Consider the following 25,639-nt stretch of genomic DNA (forward strand, 5'->3'; position numbering starts at 1 on the left):
TGTAGGATCTCTATCTATCCGAGGGTGCCATCATTGTTGGTGACATCTCTTTGGTGCCTATTAGTGGTGTTGGCACCTTGCCTCTATTGTTTGACCATCCATCAAGCTCCGTTTTTGAGGCCCTACATTTTTCAGACTTGGGTTTCCCTCTCCTCTCAATACATGGCCTTCCTAGACTCGGGATCCACGTTATCTTTACCAAGCTGGTCATCTTTGTTGAGGATTCTTCTATAGGAGCCACTTTTGTGAGAGTTTGGTAAGAGGGGTCTATCTATGCTTCATTTCCCTTCCATTGTGCAGGGCCCTCCCAGGCATCTTTCTATTGTTGCAATTGTTCCCGATTATGCTTTCTATTGTTGCAATTGTTCCCAATTATGCACTGTTTATTCTACAGGTTCCCTCATTTCTCCTTTGGTGGTTCCCTCATTTCTCCCATCCCTTTTAGAGGGGGATGATATTGGTGATGTGGCTGTGGATTCCTTGGTTCTTTGTGTTTCAGAGGGGGATTCCTAGGATTGTGAGGAGTTTCTTTAGGGTTTCTAGTCTACTTTGGGCCTTTTCTTTATGTGGCAACCTCTTTTCTTTGTTATTGAGTCCCCATCTCGTGCTGCTTGGTCCTTGGTCCGTGTTGTTTCTATGTAGATTATGGCACCTTTGATAGTTCCTCGCTATCCTCTCATAGTTGGGTTAGAGGCTTGGCTCACTCATCCATGATTGGAGTTTTCAGGAGTGATCTGTTCGAGACCTCTTTGTTTCCTTTACCTTTGGTGGCCTTCCGTTTGATTGGATTTTTCTATGGAGAGGGGGTCTTGCTCCTTGGTTGGCATTCTTCATCGACGGACTTCATCGACATTGGCACTGTTCCTACGACCCTCAGATTTGCATCTCCTTTGGCCTTGTGCCACATCCAGGATCTTTGAGGGGGTGTTAGCATTCTTGTGTCTCATATGTCATCTCCTGCCTGTGAGCCTTAGTTTGAGTCAATAGTCGTGAACATTCGGAGCTTTGACATTGTATTTGTGTGTCATTTTATGTGTTTTAGACCCTTTAGATAAAGGGTACATTAGTGCATTTCTTTTTGGGTAGGTTTGGCCATTTTTAGGGGTTTGACTATATTTAGGGTTTTGCCACTTTTTGCCTATATATAGGCAGCTTGCCCTCCCACTTTCATTATCCATCATTGATCCCCTGCTACTGTTTGACCCCCACATTGATGCGTAGAGTTGCGTGTTGGGGCTGGCTGTTGTAGCCTTGTACCTTCAACAATTGTAGTCACATAGCTCCTTCTCTCTCCTGCATTCTCTCTTTGTCTCCTTTCCCTCTCCGTGTTTACTTTCCTCTTTCCATTGCGCACTCTCATAGATGATTGTTCATAGCGTTGTATTGTATTCAGATCAGGGTATTATTCCTTTAGCTTCATCTTCTCTCATAGTCTCTTTCTCTTTTGTTCGTATTGCTTTACCTTTGTTGCGCACTCTCACAAGCTCTATGGGTCCAATGTCAAGATTTTAAGTCTAATTGCAAGATTTAAGTTCCCAACATGTTTGTGTAGGTTGTGAATTCATATGTGACCATCTAGCACTGTGTCCATTTGGAGTTGGGTGTTGGTGGAATAGGTAGCATGTATGTAAAATGACTATTTTGTTGAATACCCTAGGGAGATGGATACATGCTTGCAGCATGTTTGGATCTCCATTGCTTATGACATTTTCTGATGGTTCTAACTCTTCCAACTACCTATGATTGGTTCTTTTGTTACATCTAACTATGGCTACTATTCATTTGGTGCTGGCCTTTGGTTCATACTAGTGAGCCCTCAAATCCTGCACCTTCCTTTTCCTCAAAGTGTTTTGTTACTGGTATTAGGTCTGTGATTGAGGGATTTGTAGAATTGGGTGCTTATGGACTACATTCAGTGGTGGTCAGATCATGATATTGGTCACAGTATTGATCAAACCTTGAATATGCATACTATTTAAATTAGAAACATATGGTTATTTTTCATGTGTAATTGATAAGGTAATCTAAGTTGAACTGTTTGCTGCATGAGGCATCAGCAAATAACTATTGTTAAGTCTCTTATTTGCGACTTTGCAGTGATGGAAAGTTAGAGGTGGTGGTGCCTTCTTTTGTACACAATCTAGAGGTTCTTGATGGTGCAGATGGTGAAAAACTGCCAGGTGTGTGCATCTTTTCCTTGTTGGTTTATATTTTAATTGGGGTTGACCTTGTACATCAATCCGAGTATTCATAATCGAAGTTGACACCTTCAGGTGCTTGCATGTTGTCTTTTATGCAACGACTTTATAATTGGAGCCTGAAATGTTAATATGTCCAGACATTTTCCCCCCTAGATAAGACAAGTAATTAAATTAATGCTCAAGCAAGGGAATAACATTCTTTAGACATAGGGAGATTTAGAGCTAATTATTTTGCTAGCCCTTGTTATCAATGTCCTCCCTTGAGAGCAGTCAGATCTTTGCCATGTGCTTTTGAGAGTAATAATGATATTTTTCTAGACATGAGTGGAGTAACTTGAAGGTCGAAGTATGCTATTGCTTTACAGCCTTAGTCCATCTTGCTGTGCAAACATGCCAGACAATGATACTACAAATAAGCTCCCCTTCGTGATTTTGTCTTCTAGTGCAATTCATCTAGGTGAAGGAACACTAGGTAAGAGTTCCCTTAATTTCCCAAGCAACATTGCTGTGGCTAGACTTCCATCGTCACCTCACTAGAAGAAGCTTTGATTAATTTGTCCAATATGGGATCTAGGAAAAGCCAACAGGAACTGAAGTAACACATGTTTGCCAAGAGAACTTGGTTAGCCACCACTACTCATCTTGCAAGATTGAGGCCTCTGGTTAAGATACTATGTATCACATGCACAAAAAACTATAGGAATTCTGCCAATCGATGAGGGTTGCTGAAGCTAAACAAGAGATGTCCATGTACAACAAAATCTATGAAGTTGCTGTCATCCCCACCCTAAACAATTGGCTTGTCATCCAACCATAAACTTGCTGAAGCTAAACAAAGAGATCTCCATTTTTGCAATAATCTGTCAAGTTGCTTTCGTTGCCATGAAGACATATAGCCATATCATCGATCCGTAAGCTCTTTATAATGAGGGATGGAAAGTTTGATTCCTTTGATGCCCACCCTTGTATTAGTCAAGAATGAACTTGTAGCCTCTACCACAAAGAGGAAAAGGGGTGGGTTATTTAGATCCAACAATCTCAACTTAGGGTGGGAAGAAAAGATGTCCCTAAGATTCATAGCAACAATCTCAACTTAGGGTGGGAAGATGTCATGAGGACATGTATTTTTGAAACCTCACTTAACATGTGGATTAATTTTTAATCACATGATTAAGTAAATGTTGCACTTGTGAGGTGCAGTTGGGGTTAGAGTAAATTTACGAGCCCAGTACCCAAGAAAAATCACAGGATGTCGAAGGCAAAAGTTGCTATAAGCTATGTTGCATAGGTACTTGGTGGTATTTGGTGTCAATTGTTGGCCTAGGTCATTCATTTGGCCATAAGTGTCGGTTGGTGACACTAGAGAAGTGACGTTTAATGGTACCTAACGCCAATGTGATGGTCAATGATGGCGCAGAGACACTCGGGAATGGAAGTTGCCTAGCCAATTTAATTATTGGCCAATCAGATTATTTTTCAGGGCATCGAAATAATTAATAGATTAATTTTTAGTATTTGAAGACTGAAAAGTAATATTTAATTATGGATAATATTGGAAAAACCATTTGGGAAGGTTGCCACTTGTTAAGAATGCCCATGTAAGACTGAAAAACGTCTTTAGAGGCTGGAGAGAGGCATTTTTACTGTATTCAGCTTGCAAGAGAGAGGGAGGATATGTTGCTGGTCTGATTTGCAGCCATTGGAGGACCTTTTGAGGTAGCCAGGGGCAGGAGAAGACCAATCAACAGCAGGTGGCAGCATCTGCAGGTTGTTGAGACAGGGCAGCAGCAGTAAATGATTGATTTCCTTCAGTTCTTTGCATCTACAAGCTGTTGAGATAGGGCAGTAGCAGTAAATGATAGATTTTCTTTAGTTCTTCACGAAGAAAGTCTGAATTTTCTCTCTCTCATCTCCTAGCCTTTCTACGGCCTTGCTCGAGAGATTGCAGCATTGAGATCACCAGAGGTTGAAAAATTTCAGATTTCTTTGTTGTAAATCCTAATTTGCAACAGAAATTAGGGTTTAGCAACAGCCTCGGAAAGTGTGTCAAAAATTGGAGGCTCCAAGAATTGGATTTTTCAAGGCTGAAGGTGAATTTTGGTTGAATTCAGGTGGAGGACTAGCTAGCCATTGAATTTGGGGCATTTCCATTGTCTATGAAGTGGGTGAAGGCCAATTAAGTGCCCAAATCAAGGGGCAAATCAGATTGAAGACTTGCTGGTCACTTTGGATAGCAAGGGGAGTTTGGATTGCGAAGAGGATCGGGAGAATCCCATCGTAAATCAACTTTTTCTTCAATAAAGCTAAAGAAATACCGAAAGGGGCGCCAATTTTGGGGCCAATCGGGTGTGCATTGTCCAAGATCAGTAGGTAAATTTGTATTTTCAGATTTATATTTATTGTTTGCTGCTGTAATTAAGTTGTAATTAGGGATTTATCGCCCATCCACGGAAGGAAGACTGGTTACATGGTTCCATTGCCGGGACATCATCAAATCCTTTGAATTGGTGGGCCCGTGGTACTTGATTGCAACTTGGGACTATTGCATTATTGTTGAAATTGTTCTCAGCAGTGAATTACAGCAAGCATGCCTTCATATGGTGATACGGGATCAAGTGGAGAGGATGCATCACTCCTTGGTCAATCACATGGTGAAGGGGGAAATGCAATGACTGATGTTGGGCATGGTTCTCAGCATGGACAGCATGCTGAAAATGTGGGAAATGACCCAAATGTTGGCACTTCAATGCATAAAGAGGCTGATGATCAGCAAGGGACTGAAGAATTTGATGATAGCTTCAAGGATCGAATGCGTACAACAGCAAATCTTTTTGCTGGATTGGCAAAGGATCCTTAGTTTACTCAATTCTTGAATGCCCTAAAGAAGGACAACAAAGGCAAAGAGAAGAAGACACCTTCTACAGCTTTGGGACAGCCACCACAAGAACCGAAGGAAATGCCTAAGTCTTCTTTAGAAGAGCCTAAAATGCCTAATGAGCACAAACAGATTGTATCTGTGGGGCAGCAAGTGCAAATGCATGGCCAACTTGGTAGTGCCAATCCATGGGAACATGTGCAACAAGGCAATTATGCACATGCAAGCGTGGGACAGCAAGGACTTTGGCGGTGGTACCATTTTTCATGCTATGGTCGGACAGGCACCGCATACGAGAATATATGGCACAAATCCCTATGGTATGCAGTAGTCAATGCATGGCTCACAACACCCAATTTATCCGGGTAATGCAAGTGGAATGCCTAATCCCATGTATGGCAGCATAGACATGATGCTTGGGGCACAAAGCAGGCCATATGGATATGTATTGGCACCCCCAGGAACTATTGGAGTACAAGGATTTGGTTATGGTCATGTAGGTGCTTCAGATAGTACTGGTTTTTATGCAAATACAGCCAATGCACCCTTTTTGCAGCAGCCCATATATTATAACTTGACTCCCATGGGTCCACTGAAGGAATATGATCAAGGTGGCAAAAGCGTGAAGTTTGAGCCTTTCAGTGGTGCACAAGATAGGTTGAAAGCACTTGTTTTTATTCAGCAGTTTGATGCAGTCTATGGAGGCAACTTCATAGAGGCATCTAAGATATGCAAGGTAGCTACATTTTTCACGGGAAATGCATTGCATTGGTGGTCTAGACTTCTTATTCAAGGAAAGACACCTACCACTTGGGTCCAGTTTAAGCAAATGTTTGCTTCAAATTGGTTGACAAGTACCTTTGAAGTAGACATTATGACAGCTTGGAATCAGTTGAATTTCAAAGACTACAAGAACTTGGATCAGTATAATAAGAAGTTTTGGGATGCATTGCTGCCAGTTACTTCTTATCGCATAGTACCCCTCCATGAGTAGGTGTAGTATATTTGTGGTTTGCCAGAGGGTATTCGGGATTTTTGCATTAAGTCCAGTGTTTCGAGCATGTCTCAGCTTATAGAAACTGCTACTACAGTGGACACATTGCTATGTGGAAAGGATGTAGGATTCCACGATGATGATGCGAAGTCACATGTCAAAGAGGCAAAGACTGAGAAAAAAGGTAAATCTGAAAATCTGAAAATAAAGCTAAAAATCACGGCAGATCTGAAAATAGGGTTGGAAAGAGGAACAGATTGCAAAGAAAGATTGGGAAAAGTGATGCATGACGTAGGGAGCTGATGGTTGCAAATAAATGCTATATTTGTGAACAGGAAGGACATATAGCACACAACTGTCCTAATAAACAACAAGCTGAATAGAGTGTGGTAAGAAAGTACCTCCTATTTTGCATACAAAAGATAAGATCTTTGAGGCTGATCGCTATGTGGAAAGCATGGATGCAGCTTATCAGAAGGTTAAGTATGTGCTTCAAAGATCACAGGATAAGCAAAAGAGAGTAGCTGATTGTGATAGGCGTGCTTTGCACTTTGTAGAGGGCGATTATGTATTGCTGCGATTTGAAAAGGCACGGCTGAAAAAATGAAGGGCAGAGAGCGATTGTATCCAAAACTGTCTATGAGATACTATGGGCCATTTTGAGTGTTGGGGAGGATTAGTGATGCATGCTATAGGCTGAAATTGTCTCCACACTGGCGGATACACAATGCTTTTCATGTGAGCTTGCGTGGATCTTTTCATGGAGATATGCCAAAAGATGTCTTTGCTGAAATTTAGCTGAAAGTTGAAGAGCTCAATGAAATAGTGTTATCAGAGGAGATTTTGGCACTCAAAGAGAGGAAGATCAGGGGTAAGGGTTCTTGAAGGTACTTGGTGAAGTTTCAGAATTATTGACCAATTGATGTCAAATGGATGGAGGAGGATGACTTGGCAGACCGTCCTCAGTTGTTGTAGCTTTACCTCGATGCTTTCCAGTGAGAGTTGACTTTAGTTCGGACTTAATCAAGTTTAGCAGAGCAGAGGTCCAAAGTATTACCTGATGCTTGTGAGGGAGCTAGCACCTCCGCTCCTCAGTAATGGACAGCTCTCGTACGTAGTGGATCTCGGATGTATTTAGCATGCATCCAAGGTACTGCGCTGACAGTATGTTTGCCATGAGGTCACTACTTAGTGTACTAGTCACTGTGAGATGTATGCAGATGAGTATGAGTTTCACTCGGGCACTGGAACTATACTATTGCATTAGCTTATGATCAATTTGGCTTGAATTTTGCCTCAATTTTGAGACAAAAATTTTGATAAGTTTCAGCTTAGTTTTTGATCAGCTTGAGAACCATTTATGGTCACTTTTGGGATTAGTTTTGCATCAATTTTTGCATTGATTGTTGGTCAGTTTTTGCAATGAGTTTGTGATCAATTTGGGGTCACATTTGCAGCAGTTTGTGATTAGTTCTTAGATCAGCAAGTGATTAGTTTATGATCAGATTATGCTCAGTTTTCAATGGTTTACATCTATTTCCGTGGACAACAACATATGTTATGATGCCATTGATGTTTCAGCCATGGTTTATGCTTGGTTTTCACAATACTATGGTTTGGTTTTGCCAGATGAGTTGAGCTCATGAGAAATGGACATGTCACAATTTGGTAATGTTTTTGAGATTCTTTATGAATCTTATATTATGTTATGTTGGCTGGTAATTTTGAGCATATGTTGGGCATATGGAATGGTTGAACAGCAGTGCGCAATGTTGTGTTGACTATGATGCCCTAGGAAAATTCCAGTGTAGTACTTTGCTTTTGATGCATTTGGCAGCGCAATCGAGGATGATTGCAAGGATTTCAAGGGGAAGGGCTGTCATGCGGACATGTATTTTTGAAACCTCGCTTAACATGTGGATTAATTTTTAATTACTTGATTAAGTAAATTTTGCACATGTGAGGTGCAATTGGGGTTAGAATAAATTTACGAGCCCAGGACACGAGAAAAATCACGGGATGTCAAAGGCAAAAGTTGCTATAAGTTATGTTGCATAGATACTTGGTGGTATCTGGTGTCAATTGTTGGCCTAGGTCATTCATTTGGCTATAAGTGTCGGTTTGGTGACACTAGAAAAGTGACGTTTAATAATACCTAATGCTAATGTGATGGTCAATGATGACACAGAGACACTCGGGAATGGAAGTTGCCTAGCCAATTTAATTATTGGCCAATCAGATTATTTTATAGGGCTCCGAAATAGTTATTGGATTAATTTTTAGTATTTAAAGGTTGAAAATTAATATTTAATTATGGATAATACTGGAAAAACCATTTGGGAAGGTTGCCGCTTGTCAAAAATGCCCATGCAAGATTGAAAAACGTCTTTAGAGGCTGGAGAGAGGCATTTTTAGTGTATTCAACTTGCAAGAGAGAGGCAGGAGATGTTGCTGGTCTGATTTGCAGCCATTGGAGGACCTTTTGAGGCAGCCAGGGGCAAGAGAAGACCAATCAACAGCAAATGACAACATCTATAGGCTCTTGAGATAGGAGGAAGTGGTAAATGACTGATTTTCTTTAGTTCTTTGCATCTACAAGTTGTTGAGACAAGACAGTAGCAGTAAATGATAGATTTTCTTTAGTTCTTCGCAAAGAAAGTCTGAATTTTCTCTCTCCTCAGTATTCTCTCTCATCTCCCAGCCTTTCTACAGCCTTGCTCTAGAGTTGCAGCATTGAGATCACCAGAGGTTGAGAAATTTCAGATTTCTTTGCTGTAAATCTTGATTGCAATAGAAATTAGGGTTTAGCAACAGCTCGAGAAGCGTGCCAAAAATTGGAAGCTCCAAGACTTGGATTTTTCAGGGTTGAAAGTAAATTTCAACTGCGGGTGGAGGACTAGCCAGCCATTGAATTCGCGGCATTTCCATCGTCTATGAAGTGGGTGAAGGCCAATTAAGTACTCGAATCATGGGGCAAATCAGATTGAAGACTTGTTGTCACTTTGGACAGCAAGGGGAGTTTGAATTGCGAAGGGGATTAGGAGAATTCCATCGTAAATCAACGTTTTCTTCAATAAAGCTAAAGAAATACCGAAAGGAGCGCCAATTTTGGGGCCAATCGGGTGTGTATTATCCAAGATCAGTAGGTAAATTTGTATTTTCAGAATTACATTTATTGTTTGCTGTTGTAATTAAGTTGTAATCAGGGATTTACCACCCATCCACGGAAGGGAGACTGGTTACAGAAGAAAAGATGTCCCTAAGACTCATAGCAACAAGGGATGGGTTTTGGGGACGGGGATGGGGACAAGAATTGCCATCCCTTGTCACCATGAGAGGGCGCTTGAACATGGGAATAAGATTGGGATAGTACGGGGATGGATTGGGATTGGCTATGTAGTCAGGTACGATTTATTTGATCCATCTAGTCCATGGACTTAGTACGGTACCAAACGTACACAAAAAAAAGTCATACAAAATCCAGTGTTTCGTATAGTCATTAAAAAATACACAGGAAATTAATGGTTAGGCTAGTAAATGTTAATTGTTTAAACATGAGAGTACCTATCCATGATCCATTCAATACTATTACAGTTTACAAACCACAAATGTCTTTGCTTCAATTTTCACCAATGAGTCATGGACATGACTAGAGGTTGAGACAGAATGTAAATCCAAGACTATGGTCACAAGTACTTTCCAAGATCCAATTTCATTTATAAGATTGAAGACATGTAGAAACGATCAAAAGAGGGAGCTAACTACAAGGATGGACCATGATGGATCATGATTCATGGATCATGGTATGACAAGTCACAAGTGCCAAGTACAAAAAGTAGTAGATACAAAAAAAACCTAAAGGCTAACCCTCAAGGTGAGTTTTGTGTAATATAAAGGCTTCATGATGAAATTTTGCTCAGCTGGGTCAGATTGGTTGACATTTATGCACTGTTGGACCTAGAATTTTGGGATCTATATAGAGATATAGGTAGAGGTAGGGGAAGGGAAATAAGTGGAGGTAAAGGAAGAGGAAATAGAATTAGAGCTACACATAGGGGATGAGACACGAGAGGAAAAGGAGGATGTAGAGGTAGAGGTAGAGGTAGAGAGAAGTGGATGGAGGAGAGAGAAGAGTAGAGGAAAAGGTTAAAGAGGAAAACCACTTTTCTTTCAACACCAACTCTCAAAATAAAAAAAAGGATAGAGGACAAAAACCGGACAGATTGTACTATATGGATGTGTTTAGGGATGGAATGCAACGTGGGGACTGGATGGGGAGTTAAAAAATGGTTGCCCCATGTTATTGTGTGTAAACTTCATAAAAGCTTGCTCCATCTTTGCTGTACAGACCATTGAAATCAGGTGACTCTTCTAGGCCATTGGATGTTGCTGCAACACTATTCCTATATTACGAAAGCGGGCATCAGAAATCACCGTAAAGGGCTTATGAATAAATGTCCCTCAACTTTGTGAGAGGCAGCCTCATCAAGCTTTGTGGCATCAGAAGAGACAATGTCACATACACATAGTGCCCCATAAATTGCTTGTAGAGCAGAAAGCATATGCATCTCTGGAGCATATTCAAGACAAGGCCACTTGATGATTGACTTCACCTTCTCAGGATGCATGTTGTTGATCCTTACATGAATGATTTGTCCTGAATAGGAAATGGGAACAATAAATACCTTGCACTTGGTCTAGTTCAAAGAAAAGCTTGTACCCTTGCAAAATTTTAATTTGCAGATGGCCACAATGGCCGTCTTGGAACTTAATGTAGGGATCAATATATCAAGGAAACCAAGAATACAGTTCCCTTAGAAAAGGCTACAACTTCTGTGCCTCAAGGTTGGAAAAGAGAGAATCTCATATACATATAATACTCCATTGACTGCTTGGAGGATAAGAATCATAATCATCATAGCAAAGGCACCCTGACAGTCACCAAATCCTAGATAACTTTCAAGGAAATGACCATCTCATCTAGTGCCCTCCTGCACGAAGTTAGCAGATTGTGCTTTGCCAAAAAGTGCTCCTTTACAAAGTTTTTGGAATCACCAAAAATCTAGCAAGTGACCTTTGAACCATCAATAAATCATGCTTAACCAAGATAGACAGTGTACTGCCCACACCTTGTAGATCAGCAATAATGGCCAGTGTAACAGAGGTGACTCTACTGGCCAGTATAACTTGGGTGACTCAAGATTTTCTACCAATTTTTTTGTGGTGTGGAGACTCTAAAAAAGTTGCTAATTTTTGCAGCACATCTCACACCAGTATGAAGGTCCTCAATATCCCACTTGGCACACAATCCCCATAAGTGGATAGCATTCTAGATGCAACCTAAGAAGGTAAAGGAGATCGTGAAGCAGCCTAATTCTAAAGATGTGTTGGATGTAGATCTCTAGGATTTGTTGACTTTTAGGGTGCGTTTACTGTGAGTAATTATATTTCTTGGTGAGCAATCATTTTGCTAAGACCTTGTTGTTACCCCAAATTCCCAGCACACCCCAGTTTTTGGCTGAATTTGATCATTTATCTTTGATATTTTGCCAACAGAGGTACGTTAGAAGATTTCCATCTTGCTTTGCATTGAGGAGCCAAAACCTGTCCCTCAGGCTTCTGGCTGGATCAGCAAGAAGGATCTTGAGGAGCTGAAGGCTCAAATGATCTCTTGGCAAAGGGGCTGATTAAAGTGAGCTTTGCTCCGTTCAGAGATCCTGTCCTTTGTTAGAGGGTGCCAACATATGCGTATGAAGAGCCTCAACGACTACATCCACTGATGCATTCTTGTAGAACGTCTTATGTAGCACATTGTACAGCTACTTTGCGTTACATTTTCATGTTAGCCGCTTTGAATCTTGTGGCATCTAGAACATTAGAAACCTATGTGCATGACCGCATACTGCCAATTAAATTCAAGGCCTTCAAAACACAATTGTCTTTGATATCCGTAGGAAAAGTGGTTTGTTATAACTTTCAGCGACTTGAGTACTCTTTATTTAATGTCTTATAGACGTTTTGTTGATGATTGAAACTACCAAATCAAAATTTAAGGCCCTCAAAGTATAGGTTTTTTGCATCTCTGTGATTTATGGTTTGTTTTAGTGGTTGGAAAATTCAAGGCCTTACAACACATAGTTGTCTTTGATGTCCTTGTAAAAGATGGTCTGTTATAGGTTTCAGCGGTTGGTTGATTACTCTTTATATAATGCCTTATGCAAGTTCTATAAATGATTCAAACTACCCAATTGAATTTTAAGGTATTTTAAGGTCTCTGTCAAGTCCGATTTGACGATTTGTTTCAGTGGTTGGTTGATTATTGCTTATGAAATATCTTTTCTACATATTGGAGTGTATTCTGCGTCACTCATAGTGGTGGTGATATCTCCACCCCCCCCACCGCTTATGACTTAACAGGATGGCCAGCATCTCATCAGTCCACTTCTCACTCAAGTCCATTGATGTATGACATTGACAAGGATGCTGTACGGGAAATTGCTTTAGCTACATACAATGGAGAAGTTTTGTTTTTCAGGTCTTTACCTTATTACTTCCATGCAGATTATGTTCCAAAAATTTCCAATAAATATTCTCAGTATTTTGTTTTATATTCAGTTCTATGGATTGTGAGAAGACCAAATATTTCCATTTGATGAATCACGATGTATTGAAGTTTTACACGTTGCATCAAGACATTATAACTCAAGGAACATATTGCATGTTAAAGACCTTCAGGTTATATGATGACTGAGAAGCTAGTTCTTCCAAGGGAGCGTATTCGCAAAGATTGGTATGTAGGCATACAGCCGGATCACGCAGATCGTTCTCACCCAGATGTTCATGATGAGACTCTTATAACAGAGAAGCAACATCATACATCATCTGGTAAATTGTCTATTCTTGTAATCAATATAGAATTTCAGAATTCATTGCGCTTATGTGAACCTATAGTTTGTGTAAACCATCTGTTCTCTTGAGAAGATGCTTGCCATGTTTAGTATTTACTTGGTGGTTGGATAAGTGATAAGGAGATTATTGTTCAATTCAAGGATTGATTTTACAGTATAAGCAAATTTACCCATGTCAACTGTCCTTTCCTGTATAGAAAAGGTGGTTGTGAGGCTCCATCTCTTTGTCAATGTACTGTATAGTCAGATTGCATTATGGAGGATCTGCATCTGCAATGTACACATTTATAATCTGTTCATCTAGCAATTAGCATGAATTTTAATTTGACACAGCAGAGCTGGATGGATGTTATCAACTGTCAATATCTGGAAAAGATTGGGAGAAATAACATATTACAATGGAAGGTTGAAAGCCGGCCTAGTGTTCATTTGATTTTCAAATCTATGCAAAAATGACTTCAATGACTTTGTTCATTCATGCCGGGATAACAGATTTTGAGATAAAAAGATTTGTGCACTGGTTGTGCTACTTTGAAACAAGATAAAAAATCTCAGTCTTATACACATTTGTTGAATTGTTTTCAAATCACAGAACTTCCAACTTAAAAAAAAAACCTTCAGTTCCAATGCCAGTTTATAGCTTCTTTTATGTGTGTGCCATAGATAAATTGTGTATATTTTATCAATTTGTAGTTCTGATGTGTTGCCAGGTTTGTAATGATTTAGGTTCTTTTTTGTTGACCATGGAATCTCAACATGATGACTACATGCAATATCATGGCTAATATCCTTCAAGCTCGACGATGTATTGCTGTATCTTACGAAAAGTTCCTCTCCTTTTGTGGTGTAGGTCAGAAAACACCAGATGGAGGGAGTGCCAATGAGACCACTTCCAAGCCCTCGAGTCTTGATGCACCTATAAATGAGGCAGTTTCAGTGAGTAAGGATGCCTCCAATAACAGTGAGAGTCAAACTCTCAGAGACAATGTACAGAAAAAGGAGCAGACACAAAGTAGCCACCTTCTAGATCACAAGGTTGATGAAGACTTGAAACAAGAAGGCACATTAGGCATTGGTCTGGAAATGGCAGCTGCTACTTTGAACAAGTCTGACATTTATACGCCTATTGTGCATGGTGCACAACAAAGACGCCTCCTGCAAGAAGGAGATTCTTCCAACAAGGATACCAAGGGAGACACAATTTCCAATGAAAAGGTTCCGACTGCAGAAAATGATCAAGAGCCTCTAGAGGATGCAGCAGATGCTTCTTTTGATGTTTTTCGTGATGAGGAGGAGAATGTGGAGGATGGATTGACAGAGGAGTATCAGTATGATTATGATGATTATGTGGATGAGAGCATGTGGGGTGATGAGAATTGGAAGGAAGCTCAGCATGAAAAGGAAGAAGACTATATTAATGTGGATGCACACATTTTATGTACTCCGGTAAATTCCCTTTTCATTTGTGTTGTGACAAATAGACACGGACAATAAATTCAGTTCACATCAGTCGTAATAATGCAATATAGGTGATATAGGAGCCTTGAGATTAATTGTAGTTGATTGAAATGTCAGAACTGAAATGGGTTACTATGTCATTCTTTAGCAGGATAGCAGGATAGAGTTTATCTGTGCGTCTCCATGCTAAGCAGAGGTTCTTGCAAATTGGTCTGGCCATTTTGATCCCAAAACTTTGAGTGATGGGAGATTTTAGTGTACCCCTTCTATGTGTGACCAAAATGGATCTGGACACAAGATCTCAACACTTCTGTTTATAAATTTTAGGAAAAGGAGCTGTTTGACTAAATAATTCAATTATAACTTATTTGTATTCTAATTTACATTAAAATTGGTTTGGCTCCGACATTCTCAAAGCTCTCTAATGTTGAGGATGTGCATGTCTAGCCCCGATCTAGGTAGAGTGTCAGCTTGAAAGGCCTACATGTAGTGTCCCATTTTTTCTTGTGTTTCTGTTATGGGCACTTATGCCATGTGGCATATTTAGGTCAGCCAATATTTGCACCATCCAAAATTTCCCTTCAGATCAGGTCAGACCATTTCAGCTTTATTTTGGCAGATCCCACATGTTGTACAATTAGTTCTCTCCAGTTCTAGTTAGAGGACAAAAGGAAGCGGGTCAAGTGACTAATGTTACTAATTCAGTTTTAGGCTCGGAAGCTTTAGGTTGGGAGCCTCATTCTTCTGCCTTGTAGGGGAGTACACTAGGTTTTGTACAGAAAAAACAGTGTATGAATAACTACGACTAACAAAAGGACTTACCAATGAAATGAGAGTGAATGGAATGAAACTCAATGAACAAATCAAGTGTATGGAGTTATGTGATACAAGTGATGCTCAAGGAGGGAAGGGCTGTCCAACTACAACTCCCTCAAGGGAGCAGGCTGAGAGATACTAAAGTAGTGTGTTGTACTCTGACGATTCCGAATTGGGAAACCTCCAAACTTGATACTGAATGGATAAAAAATGGTCCAGGCAGCAGCTTGTCCTGACGGAATAGGGATATAAACCTTTAGATATGAAAGCACAGCAGCTCTGACTGACAGAGGATGCTGATTCAGAAGCTCAGCACCTAATGATGTCCAACCAGCGGTGTGGTGGCAGGGAGCTACAAAACATGGCTGTTTGGTGAATCTTGGGAAGGTGGGGAGGACAATGCAAGGGCTGGCAGGCAAATACAGCTGATGGGGGGTGATGAACAGCACTAGGGCCTGTAAGGAAATACTAGGGCAAATTGAGAGAAATGCAAAGCATATGACATGCAATAGACACAATCTAATGAGTGCTCAATGAGGAGAGAGAGTGTATAGGAATGAGAAAGGTAGGGAGAGTGGCTTCGAGGACTTCTGGAGGAGCCACTAATTTGTCATTGTTGACCAGCACTTAGCATGGTTCCTAGTCTAGATTGCATGGACACAAGGACATTGTCACAAATGGGAGTTCATTGCTAGCATCATTGCTTGGCTCATTTGGATTGTGAGGTGTAATCATGCTATTGATATACAAGATGCTTGCACTGTAGGCTTGCTCCCTAGAATCTAGATAGAGACTATTTGTACTTTGAAGAAGATGGTAGAGGTTGCAAGGTGGCTTGAAGTGGATGAGGAGGGGAGATGCTTTTATGTAGACATGGGACTTTCACACCTTTCTCTTACATCTACATATTGTGTGGCATTATAGCCCACTATGTTGGTTGTTCACTCAACCATTGTATTTATGATGTATTTAATATAGCCTTCGACACATCCCTCGCCCCCTCGCCCCCTCCCCCCCCCCAGCCCCTTGTTGAGCTAAAAATGCATTAGCTTCACTTAATTGCGTGGCATTATAGCCCACTATGTTGGTTGTTCAACCAACCATTGTATTTATGATGTATTTAATATAGCCCTCCTCTCCCCCCCTGTTGAGCTAAAAATGCATTAGCTTCACTTAAACAGCCCCGAAATATGCTTAATTAAGGAAGAAACCTTGTTTATTTAAAAGAAATGCATTCCTAGAGAGTGTCTGTATCCCATAGGCACAAACCTAGTTGGGAGGGCCCAAACTTTCTATAAATAGGTATGCCACCCTCCATTCAGTCGTAATCTCACTTTTGCTGGTTTCAAGTGTTTTCAGCTTGCTGCCACACCCTGTTTGTGAAGGATATCGCAGTCCAAGCAGTTTGTTGCAGTCTTCACTCATTTGGCCCTGTTTCCAGCCCTCCGTCATCAATTTGCAGCTGTTTCCAGCCAGGCGACTACTGCTGTCCGTCATCCAGCTTTTGTTCAACTTGCTACTTCAGCATACTGCTACGTTTGCAGGCCCCATCTCCCGCCCTGCAGATTCTCTCTCCTCTAGCTATCGCCATTATCTCCTTAGCCTGTTGCTGCTGTTTTCTCTCTCTTGCAGCCTGTGTTTGCTGTTTTCTCTCTCCTAGATGTGTTCACTATTTTCTCTCTTCTCACCTGCGTTTTTAGTTGTTCTCCTGTGCACTTCTGTCTACATCACATCCAAGCCTTCCTTGACTGCGTTTGTTGGTGTTCGACATTCGGAGGTTACATTGCTGCGATTTGAAATCCATTTGGAGTACGACACTCTCTCCAGCTCACTATCCTTGCCCTGATCCTTGAGATACAAGGGTTCGACGTACAATATTCATTCATTGCATAGTGTGTTTGCTGCATGAGCATTGTATATTCAATAGTCAAATCATTTCATTCATTCTGTGTATTCATTGTCTCTGAGTTACCCTAACCCTAACTGTGTTCTTCTATTAGTTTGCGCTTTGTCGTATTGTGTTATTTGTGTTTCTGTGTTAGGGTATTTTCTTCAGAAAAGAAGGGGAAGGAGTACTGACAGCTTTTTGTTTCAACTTCTTATTTAGTCTTGAGTTCATAAAGAAATATCCGTCGTCCTCATTACTCATAAGCCAGAAACTGTTTTGCATACGTCCTTTATCATGAAAACCATCAATAATAATAGAAGGGAAATCATCATTAATAGAATCTGAAATAGTAGACATACCTAGCACTGAAGAGAATAAGTATGAAGGCAATGGAGTGTACTCTATGCCAGTTTTCACTCGCAGATGGCCAATCCTAAGTGGAGATTCCACCCGTCTACATGATTAGTAGATTGATGCATTGAATCTAAAGAATTCAAACTTACCTTCTGTCAGAGATCATAGCCTGTCTGGTAGGGCAGTACCAGCTGCAGCAGTCGGACCAGCAGCAGTCGGACCTGCTGCACAGTCGGACTGTGCAGTCGGACTGCCACGTGGCAGTCCGACTGCCTGCAGCCGATTTATTCAGGCTGCGCCCTATTTTCTGGCGCCCCATTCCAGGCAGTTTTTCGACTATTTATTGCTGACGTTTTCAGCAGTCTGGCCACTATTCTCTGTCGCAGATTACAGACCGGTGCCGTGCAGATTTCTGTCTCTGTTCACAGATTTCAGACAGCAGACAGTGCAGACTGCAGCAGACTTCGAGGTGGACAGTAGGTCGCATCGTCGAGGTGGAGACACGCAGTCCAGCGCACTGCACCCGTGTATATCTTTGTATTCAGCATTCTTTATACAGCAGATCTTCATTGTACACTGTCTCTTTCTCTCCCTTTTTCTCTCTGCGTTCTCTCTCTCTCAGTCCTACGCTTCCGCACCGCTGCACTCTGACATGGTATTAGAGCAGTGTTTGAGGGCTGATTGAGCGCAGAATCAACCTGAAGAGGAGTTTCCATCGCGACACAAATTTGCGTTTTTTGCGTTTAAGGGCAGACAGGAGGGCTGCGCCTTGGAACAAGGCTGAAACGAGTGTGGGCGCACAGGAAAGGAGTACAGGTGGTGGATTTGTTGCTGTTTACTGCTGTTTGACGCGGAGAAAGTTTGAGTTTTCAACCTAAAAGTGCAGGTTTTGCTTTTTCATCGCCTCCGGCGGGTGAAGGAGCTTCGGGACGCAGAAGAGCCTTAGCAGGCTGAGTTTACCCAGTCAGAGGGGGCTGCTTTTGCGTTTGAGAAGGCATTGCAGGTGAAGATGTCTACAGAGATGGACTTGGAGTTCCAGGCGATTATGGACCGGAAGGTGCCTGTCCTACCGGCTCTTCCTACAGATCAGAAGCTCGACGGCGACAACTACCGCATTTGGCGCGTTATGATGTTGGCCATTCTGGAGTCCTATGATTTGGCGGAGTTGGTACAGGAAGATATTGACTGGCCTTCGGTAAGAGATGAGTCCAAACTCTCTTCCGATGCTCGTGCGGAGTTGGCCAGGGCCCAGTCTCATTGGGACAAACTGAATGCCAGGATTCGATCCTTTCTCTTTCTATCATGCACTACAGCCGTGATCGCTCACATCGAGCACTTGACGGTGGCTCGTGAGTTATGGCTGGAGCTTGATTAAATGTACAATCGGATGACCCTGATGAAGAGGGTTTCTTTGGAGGTACAGATGCGGACCTTGTCCGTCAATAAGTCTTCTTCGCTAAGGGAACACATTAATAAGCTAAGGCAGCTACAGATGCAGGTTCAGAATGCGGGGAAGCCGATCTCCTCCGAAGACATGGCGATCACACTATTGTCCCAGTTGCCGCCACGATTCGGTACATTTTACTCTGCCCTTATTGCTTCGGGGTGAGAGTCTACTCTTCGGTGGGAGGAGTTGGTTCCTATGGTCTTGGACCAAGAGGAACAGTTAAAGGGACAGAATGCTTCCAAGACGGAGGCGTTGACAGGTCAAGCCTCTCAGAAGAAGGGGAAGGACCAAAAGAAGAAGAAGGGGGATAACAAGTCCAAGAAGGACAAGGAGAAGGACAAGGACAAAGACTCCACATGCCATATTTGTGGAAAGACTGGCCATTGGAAGAAGGATTGCCCTGACAAAGACTCGAAGGACACCAAGAAGAAGCATACTAAGGATTCTGGAGCGGTGGCTGTACCCTCATCAGCTGCATTTCTACATCTAGTTGTCATTGAGGACGCTTCACCGAATGCTTCTGATGCTGCGATGGCGGCTTCCCAATCTCGAGAGTGGATTATTGATAGTGGTGCCTTACGGCACATGACTCCTTCATCAGATGGTGTTGCCCAGCTGCGACCTTCGCGTGGGCAGGTTCTCATTGGAGACAGCTCTTCAGTTTCTATTGCAGGTCGGGGTAAGATGCAGCTTATTCCGGATTGACGAGGTGGCACCCATACCTCAGAGGTTTTGCATGTATCAGGATTGGGGTACCATCTCCTTTCAGTCCATAAGATTTGCTCCCTTGGTCTTCTGGTGGAGTTTGACAGTTCTACAGTGCGAGTCCTTGATCGTGAATCGAGGAAGGTTCTATCATCTGGATATGAGGAGAACGGCAGTTACAAACTGAAGTCTTCCACTGCCCTCTCTACTCTTCTTCTTACCTCACAGTCACAGTCTGAATTATAGCATGCTAGGTTTGGTCACCTGAACTATGACTATCTTCGGAAGGCGTCGCGGGGACAGCTTGTTCGAAGGTTGCCGGATATAGTGGTGAGCTAGCAGCCATGTGCCTCCTGCATAAGGGGGAAGCAGCATAGGGATGCCATTCCCCACACCGCTTCGCGGCGGTCTACTTCACCGATGGAGTTAGTATCTACGGATCTATGTGGCCCTATGAGGAATGAGTCCCTGCGTGGGAGCTCGTACTTCATGCTGATCGTGGATGACTATAGCAGGATGACATGGGCCTATTTTTTGGCACTAAAGTCAGAAGCTTTCTCGCACTTCAAGGATTGGCTTCTCTTTGAGGAGAACCGATCAGGCCGGAAGTTGAAGACCTTGCGATCCGACAAGGGAGGTGAATTTGTGTCTAATGAATTTGCTCGGTTTTGTGCAGATAGAGGAATTCACCAGGAGTTTGCCAATACGAATACTCCACAAGAAAATGGTATTCTCGAACGGAAGAACCGCAGTGTGATCGAGATGGCGCGCACCATGATGGAGCACCGACAGACCCCTCAGGTTCTGTGGGCCGAGGCTGTGGCTACTGCAGTCCACATCCTTAACCGATCTCCTACGTCGGCCGTGGAAGGGATGACTCCATTTGAGGCGTATTTTGGGTCGAAGCCAGATGTTTCTTACTTTCGGGTCTTTGGGTGTGATGCCTATGTTCACATTCCCAAAGCTCACCGTGACAAATTCGAAGCGGCTTCCCGAAAACAGGTATTTGTTGGCTACAGCTCCCAGTCCCAAGGCTACCGACTGTATGATCCCGTCAAGCGGGATGTATATACTAGCCGTGATGTGCGGTTTGTGGAGGTTCCGGCTTCTTCAACGGGTGAGGAGCATCCCGTTCTTGGAGTTCCAGGGGAGAGTTTGGCTCCTTCTACAGTTCCACTGGAGCCTGTGCCGTTTGATTATGATTCTGTTTCTGATACAGAGTCTACTGTTCCACCGGATCCTTCTGAGGAGTTACCACCGGTGGACATTCCAGAGTCTTCTACTGATGGAGAACGACGAGGGGAGGTTTGGCCTCCTCCTCGCTGGGCCCGTGACACACTCCGTGATTCAGGGATCGAGGGGGTTCCTGAGGAGTGGGGACCGCAGGATGGTCCGCGGCGGTCACGGAGGCACCAGGCGCATTCTTCGGAGCTTGTTTGCTCCAATTATTGTTTGATGTCCCGAGTTATACAGGATCGAGAGCCCACCTCCGTGAAGGAGGCTTTACAGTCCGCCCCATGGAAGAAAGCTATGGAAGCTGAGTTGGAGGCTATTGAGAGGAATGGCACTTGGTCACTTGTGCCACGCCCCTCGAAGAAGAAGGTGATTGGAGTCAAGTGGGTCTTTAAGACCAAATATCTCAGTGATGGTACTTTGGATAAGCACAAGGCTCGCCTTGTTGCTAAGGGTTTTGCCCAGCGCCCAGGGATTGACTGCCATGACACCTTTGCCCCTACAGCTCGTATGGCAACCATTAGAGCTGTTCTTGCTTTGGCTGGCCATAGGAGATGGCCTGTTTATCAGCTAGATGTGAAGTCGGCCTTCCTGAATGGTGATTTGAAGGAGGAGATCTACGTCGAGCAGCCTCCTGGCTTTGGTTCTTCAGATGGGAAAGTCTACAGGTTGAAGAAGGCCCTGTATGGCCTCAAGCAGGCCCCGCAAGCGTGGAACGAGAAGATTGATTCGTTCCTCCAGACTCAGTTGGGATATCGGCGGTCCAAGGCCGATCCGCAGCTGTATGTTCACACTTCCGAGGATGGTTGTGTGCTGTTTGTATTATATGTTGATGATTTGATTGTCACAGGTGATGATGCACAGCAGGTCCAGGAGACAAAGTCAGCTTTACATCGGACGTTCGAGATGACGGATTTGGGGCTACTCCATTTCTTTTTAGGACATGAGATTTTTCAGTCTCAGAGGGGGATCTTTCTCTCCCAACAGAGATATGTACAGGAGCTCTTGGTGTCTTTTGAGATGGAAGATTGTCGGGCCCTCTCTACTCCTATGGATCCGAACTGGAAGGCCACTTCCCACTCAGCTTCTCCTTTGGTGGATGCTTCCCGCTATCGACAGTTGATAGGGTCTTTGATTTGGCTTCTCAACACCAAGGTTGATCTATGTTTTGCTGTTGGGCTCTTGGCAGGGTTCATGAGTGAACCTAAGACGGTGCATTGGCAGGCTGCTCAGAGGATACTTCGGTATCTGAGGGGGACGTCTGATTTGGGGATTCATTACCCCGCAGGGACAGATGGGTCAGATCTTGTACTTGCAGGTTGGAGCGACTCGGATTGGGCCGGTGACGTGGACCACAGGCGGTCTACAACAGGTTACTGCTTTACTTTGGGTGCAGGTGTTATTTCATGGAGTAGCAAGAAGCAGCCCACGGTAGCCCTTTCGTCTACGGAGGCGGAGTATTGGGCCGCGTCTTCCACCACATGCGAGGTTGTGTGGCTTCGGAGATTGTTGGAGGAGCTTGGGTGCCCCCAGACTCGTCCTACATTGCTGCGATGTGACAATGAGAGTTGCATTGCCTTGACAAGAAATCTTGTTTTTCATGTCCGGACGAAGCACATTGAGATCCAGTACCACTTCATCTGAGAAAAGCTTTTGGATGAGACCATCACTGTGGAGTATTGCAAGATGGAGGATAATCTTGCGGATTTGTTTACGAAGGCGCTTCCTCAGGCTCTACTTCGGCAACATTCCAGATCCCTCAGGCTTCTGCCCTGTCCAGGCTCTGAGAGGGGGTGTCAGAGATCATAGCCTGTCTGGTAGGGCAGTACCAGCTGCAGCAGTTGGACCAGCAGCAGTCGGACCTGCTGCACAGTCGGACTGCCACGTGGCAGTCCGACTGCCTGCAGCCGATTTATTCAGGCTGCGCCCTATTTTCTGGTGCCCCATTCCAGGCAGTTTTTCGACTATTTATTGCTGACGTTTTCAGCAGTCTGGCCACTATTCTCTGTCGCAGATTACAGACCGGTGCCGTGCAGATTTCTGTCTCTGTTCACAGATTTCAGACAGCAGACAGTGCAGACTGCAGCAGACTTCGAGGTGGACAGCAGGTCGCATCGTCGAGGTGGAGACACGCAGTCCAGCGCACTGCGCCCGTGTATATCTTTGTATTCAGCATTCTTTATACAACAGATCTTCATTGTACACTGTCTCTTTCTCTCCCTTTTTCTCTCTGCGTTCTCTCTCTCTCAGTCCTACGCTTCCGCACCGCTGCACTCTGACACCTTCTATTTGCTGTTGGGATCTATGTATCAAAATGAGATCGTACTCAGTTGCAGTAATCTTGTAAGGTCGTGAAACTCAATGGTAGTCCAATGTTTGTTGGGCCATGTCGAGAGCTTGTGAAGCAAGATGTGAGGCCCACTCCGACTCGTTTCTCGATGGATTTAGCTTGGATGTGAGAAGTGATACACAAGTAGTGTTCGCCCTTCTGTTGTTCCTCCTTCTTGTGTAGAGCTTTCAGATCAAGGCCTAGGTTTCTCTGAGAGAACTTGGCTCTGATACCATGTGAAGAAAATACCCTAACATAGAAACACAAATAATAACGTACGAAAAAGCACGGAATGATAGAAGAACATAGTTAGGATAAAGGTAACTCAAAGACAATGAACATAGAGAATGAATGAAATGATATGACTATTGAATATACAACGTTCATGCAGCGAAACGGATCCCAAATCGCAGCAAGATAGCCTCCGAATGTCGAATACCAGCAAATGTGGCCAAGGAAGGCTCGATCTAATCCAGACGGCAGTGCAAGAGAGAGAAAGACTAAAAACGCTGGTGAGGAGAGAGAAATATTGAAAACACATGTGAGGAGACGGAAAACAGCAAATGCAGACTCCAGGAGAGAGAACAACAGCAACAGGTTGAGGAGATGATGGCGATAGCTGGAGCAGAGAGAAATTCTGCAGGGCGGCAGCTAGGGCCTACAAATGCAGCAGTATTCTGATGTGGCAGGGTGTACAATAGATGGATGGACAGCAGCAGTTGCCTGGCTGGAAACAGCAGCAAACTGATAACAGAGGGTTGGAAATAGGCGATAGATGAGTGAAGACTGCAATGGACAGATTGGGTTGTGATGTCCTCTGCGAACGAGGTGTGGGCAGCAAGCTGAAAACACTTGAAACCTGCAAAAACGAGATTAGGGCTGAATGGAGGGAAGCATACATATTTATAGAAAGTTTGGGCCCTCCCGAGTGGGTCTGTGCTTATGGGATATAGACACTCTCTAGGAATGCATTTCTTTTAAATAAACAAGGTTTCTTCCTTAATTAAGCATGTTTAGGGACTATTTAAGTGAAGCTAATGCATTTTTAGCTCAACATCTACTCTCAAGCCCAACAACAGTGCCACGGGAAGTAGGCTAGCTAGATGAGAGAGAAATTATGTAGGGCGGCAGTTGGGGCTTGCAAATGCTACAATATACTGACGTGGCAGGCTGTACGACAGCTGGATGATGGACAACAGCAGTCGCCTAGTTGGAAATAGTTGTTGGGTGTAAACTCCCATTAATCCCATGTGTATAAACTTACGAGTGTGAACACACCCTTGACTTGTACCCTAACATATAAATACTTTTTTATTCCTTGTGTACCGTGCAACACATTGGTACACTCACATTCGATTCCCTCACTCTCAGCTCTCAACCCTATTTCTGCTCATTTTTGTCTCACACTCCATAGCACTCCTGTGCAACAAAGTGGTATCAGAGCATCGGTTACAGCATTCACACCTCCCAAGAGTGTGCTAGGTCATGGCACTGGCAGAAGTCGATAGGTAGTAGTTGAGAAGACGACCAATACAAATCATGTGCTGTTGACGGGATAGGTTGTGTGCATATGCTGCAGATAGGGCAGGGCGCGTGCAGCGCAACCAAAACCAGTAGGCGACCAGGCTTGACGATTGTCGTAGGTCATGTGTGACAAGGCGATGGGCTAGGCAAATGCGCGGGATGGGCCAAGCAAGGATTGTGGAGTGCGGGCGATGGGCCAAGGGGACTGATTGGGCAGACGGGGCAGGTCAACGATTTGAAAAGTTTGTTATAAATCTGCGATTTCTCTCTCCTTTCTCTATCGGATGTTCGCGTGCACAAGCACACAACACCATTTTGCCTGAAAATTTTGGGGATTTTCTTGGATTCGGGAATTGTGATCCAGAACAGGACAATTTGACCAGGAAATCGCAGAAATTGTGCACATTGGCTCTGAAAATTTTGGGGCTTTTCTCATATTAGTTAAATTTTGCTTAGTTGAGTCAAATTTGTTAACATTGGTGCACATTTTGACCTGAGAATTTTGGGGCTTTTCAAGATTTTGGAAAATTTTACTAATTTTGCCCGTTTTATGCTCTCGATTTCATGTATCAATGTGATCGGGGCAGGTTGGTCAGTAAAATTTTGGGGCTTTTGCTGAAATTTGAGAATTTTGGAAAAAATGATGTTTGAAATGTACATTGGGATCATTGCTGAAGTAATCTTGGTGCTGTAGGTAGTGAGATTTATCTTTCACTTGTGAGATTTTTGAAGAAATTGCAAAGAATCTTGGTGTTTTTGTGTACTAGAAGTTGACTTGGTCACATATGTATGCAGTACCCATGTTGGGTAGCTCCCATTGAGTTGATGTATTGCTGAATGGTCATGTTGCAGCAGTCTTAGTGATCACTTGCAGATCTTGGATTGTTGCAGATGTACTTTTGGTGAT

The 25,639-nt window shown here is 43.2% G+C and overlaps 1 protein-coding gene across 1 annotated transcript in view; it reads left to right on the forward strand.

Annotated features, from left to right (window-relative positions):
* The window catches only part of DEX1 (defective in exine formation protein (DEX1)), a 122,852-nt gene that overhangs the window by 46,011 nt on the left and 51,202 nt on the right, over window positions 1-25,639 (forward strand). Inside the window, exons 3-6 of the mRNA XM_087661223.1 lie at window positions 2,098-2,180; window positions 12,488-12,605; window positions 12,798-12,955; window positions 13,829-14,424. Coding sequence (XP_087517349.1) covers window positions 2,098-2,180; window positions 12,488-12,605; window positions 12,798-12,955; window positions 13,829-14,424 — 955 coding nt within the window. The remainder of the gene's footprint in view (window positions 1-2,097; window positions 2,181-12,487; window positions 12,606-12,797; window positions 12,956-13,828; window positions 14,425-25,639) is intronic.

The sequence above is a fragment of the Lygodium microphyllum genome, chromosome 21 (assembly GCF_053477565.2).
Source record: "Lygodium microphyllum isolate KBCC chromosome 21, Lygodium_microphyllum_v1.1.10, whole genome shotgun sequence".
In the NCBI taxonomy this organism is placed as follows: domain Eukaryota; kingdom Viridiplantae; phylum Streptophyta; class Polypodiopsida; order Schizaeales; family Lygodiaceae; genus Lygodium; species Lygodium microphyllum.